The sequence below is a fragment of the Arachis ipaensis genome, chromosome B04 (assembly GCF_000816755.2).
Source record: "Arachis ipaensis cultivar K30076 chromosome B04, Araip1.1, whole genome shotgun sequence".
NCBI lineage: Eukaryota > Viridiplantae > Streptophyta > Magnoliopsida > Fabales > Fabaceae > Arachis > Arachis ipaensis.
This window is the reverse complement of record NC_029788.2, coordinates 61,914,894-61,925,297: the sequence shown is the minus strand read 5'-3', so window position 1 is coordinate 61,925,297 and position 10,404 is coordinate 61,914,894. Positions and strand designations below refer to the sequence as shown.

At 32.2% G+C, this 10,404-nt stretch overlaps 1 protein-coding gene across 1 annotated transcript; it reads left to right on the top strand.

The window, feature by feature from the left end:
* LOC107637803 (MLO-like protein 6) lies at window positions 4,737-9,085 on the top strand. Its single transcript, XM_021121167.1, has 6 exons — window positions 4,737-5,198; window positions 5,345-5,402; window positions 5,508-5,758; window positions 6,331-6,447; window positions 6,573-6,633; window positions 8,803-9,085. The coding sequence occupies exons 1-6, from the start codon at window positions 5,076-5,078 to the stop codon at window positions 8,856-8,858; spliced, it is 666 nt and encodes a 221-aa protein (XP_020976826.1). The 5' UTR covers window positions 4,737-5,075; the 3' UTR covers window positions 8,859-9,085.

Here is a 10,404-nt window from a genome sequence, read left to right as displayed (position 1 = left end):
GGGAGAACTCCAACAAGGATAGGCCTTCCGACTAATCTACTCTCGGTCAAGGTTTTTATTTAAATTACATAAATTCTCTGATTTAATTTCCTGTCTACCAAACTCAAACCATTTCGAAAAACACCTGATTAATAAAATAGCACATCTTTCTGCAACTCGTTGGGAGACGACCTGGGATTCATACTCCCAGTATTTTAATTCTAATTTTGTGACAACCCTTCTAAATTGATAAGCGGATTTTTGTTGGTTAAGAACTGTACTTGCAACGTATCTCTTATAATATTTTCTTAACTCGCCAATTTCTGCCACGTCAATAATCATAGCTTGCTTCAAACCACAATCCTCGTGGGATCGACCCTGACTCGCTCAGGTATTACTTGGACGACCCAGTGCACTTGCTGGTTCAGTTGTATGAAGTGTGGGGATTTGTGCACTCGTGGACACTAACATGGAGCAAGGCAAGGAGGAGGACCGTTAGTGGCAACATTGGTGCCAGTAACGTGATCGAAGAGGAGCTCAAGGGAAGAAAGAGCCACATTAGTGGCCACATTAATGCCACTAACGTGGGCCATTAACGTGGAAGAGGGGTAGCTTGTGATGTTAATGGTGACGTTAATGCCACTAACGTCCTCGATGGGTTAAAAGCAAAGGTAAGGAAGGCCACGTTAGTAGCCACGTTAATGCCACTAACGTGGCCATTAATGTGGGCTTCGGCAAAGGTGTGGCGTTAGTGGCCACGTTAGTGCCACTAACGCCAGTAGTAACGTGGATTTAAGGGGTTTTGGGACGTTAGTGACCACGTTGGTGTCACTAACGTCTTCAAGTTAGGAATTTACACTTAACGTTACTCATACTAACGGCCTAACTAACGTGACTACTGTCTAACTTAAACTCCTCTAGCAAGCTGAGCAAAGCCCAATGAGTTTGTTAACTGCTTCAACCAAAGCCAAGGACCTACATTCAGATACTTGCAGACTCAACTAAGGATCAGAGAAGTAGTATATATAGGAGTAGTTTTGAACTAAAAAGAGAGATTGGAACCAGGAGGGGATCCAAGATTGTAAACACTCAATTTACTCTTCTTTGTAATTAGTTTGTTTTCAAGATGCACTTTACATTTCAATTTCCATTTCCCAGAGCCATGATCAACTAAACCCCACTTTATTCGGGGAGGGAGCTCTGTTGTAATTCAATGGATCAATCATAGTTCTTATTATTCTTCTTCTTTTCATTCTCTTTGATTTGCTTGAAAGCTTTCGATGTTCATCCAATTGAGCAATTGTCTCGGAAGAGAAATTGTTCATACTTGGATTTCCTCGGAACCTTGGAAGAGGAATGAGAAAATCATGCTAGAAAGTCTTTCTCATGTTGGACTAGATTTGGGGTTGGACAGATATAGTGACATACAATCCTCCTGATACTTTGATCTAGAAAAACATATGGTATAATCAGTGATCGCACTTCATCTCTTCCCATGAGCAATTATATCAAGGAATTGGGCAATTTTTCAAGCCTAGAGAGATTGAATTGCCAAGGAATTGGGATTCAATCACCTAAGATTGCCAAGAGATCAATGAGTTGCATGGATTGAGGAAGATATGAGAATGAACTTGATCCGAAGAATGCAATATCTCCTGAACCCAATGAGCTTCCCCATTCTTATCTTCCTATTCTCTATATTCTGTTTACTTTAATGTTCATCACCCCCATTCCCATTTAATTTCCTGCAATTTACTTTCTACAATTTACTTTCCTTAATTTACATTCAGCTATTTACCTTTCCGTCTTTTACATTTCTTGCTACTTACATTTCCCGCTGTTTAATTTTCTGCAATCTCAATTCAAATCTGTTTAGTTCAACTAGAACATTCCTCTTATTAAAGTTGCTCAACCAATCAATCCCTAAGAGATTCGACCTCACTCTACTGTGAGTTTTTACTTGACGACAAATTTGGTATACTTGTCGAAGGAAATTTGTAGAGATACAGATTTCCGCGTATCACATTCATCATATGCATCTGTGTGACATTGTTTGGGTGTGCATATTGTAATTGGTTTGCCTATGTGAATAATTATGTTTAACTGCTAATTGCCATACTTGATGTAACTGCTTTGTTTGTGTTTGAACCTCTCTAGTTGTTTTTGTAACTAAAATTGGTTGGATTGTGGTGAATTGGATGTTGATTGAGTTGTTTGGACCTGAGGCCGTAATTGATTATGTGATGGGCCAGAGGCCGTGATTGGCTTGAGTTATTGGTTTAGTAAAGGATGAAAAATCAAACTGGTTCAGTATAGACTTAATGAACCTATGCTTGGAATAGCTTGGTCATTCATACTGTTAAGAAAAACTTATAATATTTTGAAATAAAAGGTTTCGGATTTTTGAATGTAAACCTTTAGTTTTTTAAAAGATACATAAGGCGAACAACGATCACTGTACTCTGAAAACAGTTTTATTTTACGTATTTTATTATAGTAATTCTGTAACCCTATAGTGAGAACCAGCTAGGACGATGTTCTCACTCCCCTATAGGTGTTTCCTTTTTTGGATATCGGCAAAGAAGTCACGAAGAGTATCTTTCATTTTTGTTTATATGATGTATTGCATTGTTTTAGATATTATATTTTTTCCTCACCTTTATCTTTACATATTTTGTAAGAGGGATAGGATTTGTATTATGTAATGTTTGTAAGTTAATATTATATATATATATATATACATATTCTTGTTAAGTGTGGTATATGGTTTATGACTATGTATTTATGTTTTCAACAAAAATTCTTTTGAAAAGTTATACGGTTTTAAGTTTTAGCTAGGCTCCTATCTTAGTATTAAATATATTTAGAGTCGTCGTAATATCCGAGCTATTAGAGTAGCGCAGCCAGAAGCGTGACATTCTGATAATGAGGGTGTTAAAAGAAGAGTGGCGGCGGCTAGGGGTGAAGGTGGCTTTGTTTTGATAAGGTTAGTTGGGTGAAATTAGGCATTCATTTTGGTGAATGTGAGAGTGAGAGAGAAGAGAAAGGGGTAGGGTGTCATGCTGTTTGGGAGGTGGGTTTTTTTTTTTATTTTTTTCCTTCATCAAAACGATAGTGTTTTGATGCTGAAGGGGGAGAACCGGGCCTTTAAAAAATCTGGCCGATTCAACTGGTTCACCAGTTAACCGTCGATTCGACTAGTTTTATAATCGGTTTTTTGCCAAGCGATTTTGGGAGTCAACTGGACCGGCCAAATGACTGGATCCCGTTTAACCCGGTCGAACTGGCCGGTCCGATCCGATTTTTAGAACCTTAATTTGTAGTAAATTTCGGTGTAAAACTAAGACATTTTTGTGTATTGTTACAAAATTTCAGTGTATTTGTACTAATAAGTTCTGCATAATTCAAAACTCTTCTTCTTCCTCCTTCTTCTTCTCCTTCTCCTCCTCCTCCTCCTCCTCCTCCTCCTTCTCCTTCTCCTTCTTCTTCTCCTCCTTCTCCTTCTCCTTCTCCTTCTCCTTCTCCTTCTCCTTCTCCTTCTTCTTCTCCTTCTTCTTCTTCTTCTTCTTCTTCTTTTTCTTCTTCTTCTTCTTCTTCTTCTTCTTCTCCTTCTTCTTCTTCTCTTATTCATATTTTCTTTTTTGTTTTACCTTCTCAAGTTTCTTCTTATTTTACTCTTTTAACAAGAATAAAAACAAAAAAATATATCAAACAAAAAAGAAGAAAAACACATAATGCTGCAAAATTACCTGAAAGAGGATGAACCTACATTCATTTAACTAAAAGAAAGAAAGAAATTTAAAAAAAAAAGAAGAAGAAGAAGAAGAAGAAAATACAGCATTATTAAAGAATATAATTTTGTGTATTTGTAGCAAATTTTGGTATAAAACTAAAACATTTATGTGTATTGTTAAGAATTTTTTATGTATTTGTACTGATAAATTCTACATAATCCAACTTCCTCTTTTTCCTCCTCATCTTCTGCTTCTTCTTCTTCTTATTTTTCATCATCGTCATCATCATCATTCTTCTTTTTTTTTATTCATTTTTTTCTTCTTATTTTACCTTCTCAAGTTTCTTCTTATTTTACTCTCTTAACAACAATAAAAAAAAAAATCAAACAAAGAAGAAGAAAAAATACATAATACTATAAAATTATTTAAAAGAGTATGAATCTACATTCATTCAACTAAAAAAAAAAGAAATAAGACAAAAAAAAACTTATTTAGTCAGGGTTAATTTGTTTTTACTTGTTTGCCAAAAAAAAATTATATGTATAGTAAAACTGTATCACTAATTGATTCAGATACAAAAATTTTTTATAACAAAAAAAACCCATAAAAAATTAACCACATTTGAATTTAATCATTGTCACATGTCAAGTGTTAATTGGTGAAGATACTATGTCTTTATAAAAAGATGTAAAAAGATGTTCTTCGCAGTTTTATAGAAGTGGCTCCCATTGCGGAAAATTCAACTCCCGTTATTATCTTCTACTACCAGCCAGGAAAAAAGAAATGCATTAATTGTTGACTTAAAAAGAAGTCCACTTGTCATGGGTACGGAACTTCGCCCGTCGCTCACTCTTGTGTTTATTTCCTCCTTCCTTCCATTGACCAGACAAAAACATATTGCTCTCAACTTGTCAAATAAAATGAATATAATCTTGCTTTCTCTAATATCTGATGTGCGTTACCTTCTTTCTTTCCTTTAATATCTATCTCTCTCTGAAAATTTCACCGTCATGAATACGACGATATTCCAACTTGTTTAATTTTACGTTGAATTTGAATGCTATCTTCCATAAAATAAAAACAAATTTTTTTCCTATCGCTACCGTGGAACACTTTCTATTTTCATTATCTATATGTTTGTATCAGTAATAATATCCAAACCAACTTTATATATTTAATTTCTTTAAGCTAAACCAAAATACACGACACAATCACTTTCTAGTGTTCCGTTAGATGTCCTTCCTTGAGTTCCTTCTTATATATATCCATCTATGTATCTATCCAATCTTCTGAACCTCTGCTTGCAATTCTTTTCTCTCTTTTAAGTTTCATAAAATTTTACAATAAAAATATTATATAAATATGGCTGGTGGAGAAAAAGAGCGAACGTTGGAGGAAACGCCAACCTGGGCTGTTGCAATTGTGTGCTTTGTTTTGCTTGCTATTTCAATCATCATAGAACATATTATTCATGCTATTGGAAAGGTAATTAAATAAGCTTTGGACAGGTTTCAATTTGTCAATTTCCATTTCGTAAATGTTAAAAATTGATATGGTTCTAACTATATATATATAATCATAATGAATTTATCATATTGTGAATTTGTACTTTACTCGTTAATTGTCTGCAGTGGCTCAAAAGAAATAACAAAACTGCTCTTTATGAAGCATTAGAGAAGGTTAAAGGAGGTACTTGTATTTTTTTATTTTCTTTTTTCAACTTCACCTCCAATGTTAAATTCTATAAAAAAAAAGAAGCAAAATTTTCTAATAAGTTACTATGTTCTGTTTCAGAGCTTATCTTGTTGGGATTCATATCTCTACTCCTCACGGTGTTCCAAAATCCAATTTCTAGAATATGCATATCAAAGAATGTTGCTTCAACGTGGCATCCATGTGCCGTCCCAAAGAAAAGTAAATCTGGTTACGAAGATTCTGATGATGATGATGGTGATGATGGTAATCGTCGAAAACTCTTAGAGTATTTAGGCCACATACCTCGCCGTGTTCTTGCTACAAAGGGATACGACAAGTGTGCAGAAAAGGCAAGTTTCAACACCTTTAACAATTTTACTCTTCAATCTTTTGATTCTAATTTTTGCCCAAGAAGAAGGGTAAGAATATTAAAAGAGTAAAAGAGGTTGATGATGATGATAATGAAAATCAGAAGGGTAATGTTTGAAAAATTAATCTAAATCTTTTTTTTTTAAGTTAAGGGTGAGATTTAAATTCTAAATTTTTAAGTGAGGATGGGAAATTATACCATTTGAAGTTTAGCTCTTTGGCAAAAATTATTCTAAATCTTGAGAGTAAAATTAAATGGAATTAAATATTTTAAATAATTTTAAAGAATTTTTAAAAGAGACCTGCTACACATACAAGTCTTTTTGGCATACAAGTTTATACAAGTTAACCCTAACTCAATAAAATTCACTTTTATAATGCAAGAAAGAAGAGGAAGAGTTTTAAATTATACAAAACTTATTAATACACATATACCAAAAATTTTTAAACAATACAATATAAATGACTTGTATAAACTTGTACGTGTAAATAACTTGTATGTGAAGAATAATTCAAATAATAATAATAATAATTATTTCTCTTTATCTTCCAGGGAAAGGTTGCTTTTGTTTCTGCATATGGAATTCACCAGCTCCATATATTCATTTTTGTCCTGGCAATTTTTCATATACTACAATGTATTATAACACTAGCTTTGGGAAGAACCAAGGTACACTTCTATTTTCCCCTTACATATACTATGAAATTGAATATCATGGGACCTTATTTCTGTCCTTCGTTTAGTCATGGTATTAGAAACTTAATTAATTGTGTGATTTAATGGATCCATAACAGATGAGACGATGGAAGAAATGGGAGGACGAAACAAAAACAATTGAATATCAATTCTACAACGGTAACGTTGACTTTAATTGCCTACATTTAATTAAAATAATTAAATGACTAATTTTATACGTGAAACCAACTTGCCAGTTGCCAAAGAATCCCAGCGATTCCGTACTCTCGGCGTTTACGTTGTACGCCGTGGCTGATAAAACGCTGCAATAATGCCACGTGATAAAATTAAGCATAAAATAATTCGTATTTTCTCAAAATTAGAAGAAATTATAAAAGCGTTTTTTTGACAAAATTAAGCATAAAAATATTCATAATTTTCTCGTAATAAAAAAAATTAGCAAAATTGTTGGTTACGTACCAAGATTGTTTTCTTAAAACTTAGAAGAAATTATAAATAAATTTCATTTTTTTTCTTTTCGAAATGGTCTCTCGTAATAAAAAAATATATATATTCTAAGTTTTGTTTGATAATTTTTTGTTAAATAAACTAGTTTTTAGTAAAAGAAAATTGACAAATTAGTTTTCGACTTTTTAGAATATTAGATAAATTAGTGTTAGATAAAACAAATAGACAAATTAGTCTCCTAACTTGTATATTAAAATTTTAGAGAATTATTTAACCTCTCAGTTATATTCCTTATTTAGAAAATTAAAGACTCAATTATTTCTTTTTTAGAAAAAAAAAATCGAAGTTGATTTAACTTTCTTAGTTGATCACAAATTAGTTTATTTGATATTCTAAAATATCGGAAATCATTTTCTCAAAAAAATTATTAAGAACTAATTTGTTCTATATATATATATATTTTAAGTCTATTCAAAATGAGGGACGCTTTCACCGCAGGCATAGTGCATTTGAATCCAATTATCTTTGTCCACGTCTAGTAGTTTTACTTTAGTTTTAGAATAATACCTAAAGGTAAAGTATATTTTTTGTCTTTGAAGTTTGTTAAAAATTTTAAAAATACCCCTAAGTTTTATTTTGTTTCAATTTTGTCCTAAAAGTTTTCGATTTGCATCAAATATACTCTCAGAGGCTAAATTTTCAAAAAATTTAAGACCAATATAACAATAATGCATGAAAATTATGCTTGATTTGCTTGTGTTGAGAGGTTGTTCTTATGAAATTGTTGTTGAATCGATCTTAAATTTTTTGAAAAATTAGCCGTCAGAGGTATATTTGATGCAAATCGAAAACTTTTGGGACAAAATTGAAACAAAATAAAACTTAAGGATATTTTTAAAACTTTTATCAAACTTTAAGGACAAAAAATATACTTTACCCTACCCTAAATTAAGATTTATGATGTATGTTTTTAGATAAGTTAAAAGAAAAAACATATTGGTCACTATTTATTTAGATGATACACAATTAATTGTTAATAATTTTTTAAATTAATCCATAACATTTTTAACAGAGACAAATTCATTTTTTTTTCTAAAAATGAATATAGTTGAAGAATTAAATTATCTTAACTTTTAAAAGACTAGTATCCAATTTATTTTTTTAAGTTTAATTATTCTGCAAGTCTCTATAATTTTATCAAATTTTTAATTGATTTTTTATATTCTTTTCTTTTTAATTAAGTCCCTGCTAACGTTAAACATCTAAAAAACTTTAGTGAAATATAAATTTATTTATTTATGTATATCCTACATTTATAATTTTCACCTTCATCGCCATCCACTACTCTCCCTTGCCTCTCATTACCATCTCCTCACCCTTCTTCTGTTTGAGCAATAACACTAATATAACACCTCGGTAAAATTTTGATTTATATGACAAATAAAAAAAATAAACATTTTACACAAACAATTCAAAATTATAAATGGACACTGCATGAAAAGAAGACAAAAAAAAAAAAACTACGCAAACTGATTTCTTTCCTAATCATGCCTCCAAATACCAGAGGAAATAACTAAGTTCTACTAAAATAGCTCATTTATAGATTTTTGTATTCTAACAAATTGTTCAATTGTATTTCAACACCGCCGTATTTGTTTAACTCATACTAGATCTGAGGCCAAGTAAAAGGTATGTAAAATTTTAAATTTCACCATCTTTGAGAGGCACAATACCACTTTTGTTAATTTTACCAGGAACTCAGTCTGGATGCAGGCAAAAAAAAGAAACAATTGTATCAGAAAAAAATATGCAACCGCAGAATTATTTCTCAATAATCAGAATAAAATATTTTGATTCTCAATTATACAAATTTCAAATTAGGTTCAACAACAAAACTACCACAAATTCAAATTACAACAATAATGCTAGATCTGTAATTGGAACTTCTGATTCAAGAACCAGCCTACCTAAATGCGAAATACAAGCTCTGAATGTTGGTGATCGTACGTGGTGGGAACAGAACCGGCTGAGAAAGACAACAATATCCACAGCGACAGTAAAGAAAATCTCATGTCCTAAAATATTCAAGCTGTGATGTTAATGATTTGATGAACTAGAAGAGAGAGAGAAAGAGTGAAAGTTAAGAGAATGAGAAAATTAAATTCTTCTCATTTTGAAAGCTTTTAGATGAATGAGAACAGAAAACTAAAAAAAATGTTTGGTAGTTAACCTTATATACTTCTTATGTACTCCTACTATAATTAATTACCATTAGTATTAAACTAATAAAAAATAATCTATATAACACCCTCCCGCAAGCTAGAATTGTATAAATTAAATCTAATAATCCTAGTTAGGAAACATTAGAAAAAAAAGAATCCGGTGGCAGAGCTTTGGTAAGAAAATCAGTAAGTTGGTCTTTAGAATGAACCGTCATAAGATGAATGAGATCAGACAAATATTTTTCACGAACAATATGATGGTCTACTTCAATGTGTTTAGTTCTTTCATGAAAGATGAGATTATTGGTAATGTGAATGGATGACTGGTTTTCACTAGAGTGGTAGACTTTGAAAGCGACAAACCAATGAAATCCATTAAGAAAGATAATCAACTAGCTTCACAAGTGACAACAGCAAAAGACTTGTATTTAGCTTCTGCAAACGACTTGGCAACGGTAGTTTGCTTCTTACTCTTCTAGCTAACAAGAGAGCTCCCAAGCATGAAGCAATAACCGAAACAGAGCAACGGGTATCGGCACAAGTAGCCGACTCAGCATCGGTAAATCCAGTGAGATGCAGATGAGAAGTAGAGAAGAAGAATAGACCAGTTGCAGATCTGCCTTTTAAACATCGGAGTACATAGAAAGTAGTCTGTAGGTGAGAAGTAGTTGCACAATTCAAAAACGAGCTCAAATATCCCACAACATAATATAATCAAATGGAGTGGAGAGAGGCTTGCAATCTAGATAACAAAAATCCTTGAGAAGGTCCATGTCGTACTTTCGCTGATAAATGTGAATTCCAAAGTTAGAGCGTGCTACTTTCATTCCCAAGAAGTACTTGAGATCACCAAAATCATTTATTTTGATTTGTCATCCAAAATTTTCTTAATGGAATTGATTTCGCCAATGTCATCCCTGGTTAAAACTAAGTCATCCACATATACTAGGATGATAGTGAAGATTTCGGATTGTTTCTTGATGATGAGGGAATGATCATTAAAAAACTGCTTATAACCAGCATCAACAAGAGTCTAAGTGAGCTTAATGTTCTATTGCCTGCTTGCTTGCTTAAGCCCATATAGAGAATTTTGTAATTTACAAATCAAACCTAGTTGTGACACAACTAAACTGGGTGGTATCCTGATATAAACTTCTTTATCCAAATCTCAATGAAGGAAGGTAGTATTGACATCCAGCTGTTTCAAATGTCATTTATTTGCTGTTGCTAATGCTAACATTACTCGTAGAGTAGTCATTTT

Coding starts and splice junctions, on each gene's coding strand:
- LOC107637803 (XM_021121167.1), top strand. CDS start 5,076: ATGGCTGGTGGAGAAAAAGAGCGAACGTTGGAGGAAACGCCAACCTGG. Junction 5,403..5,507: donor ATTAGAGAAGGTTAAAGGAG/GTACTTGTATTT, acceptor GTTCTGTTTCAG/AGCTTATCTTGTTGGGATTC. Junction 6,448..6,572: donor TAGCTTTGGGAAGAACCAAG/GTACACTTCTAT, acceptor GATCCATAACAG/ATGAGACGATGGAAGAAATG.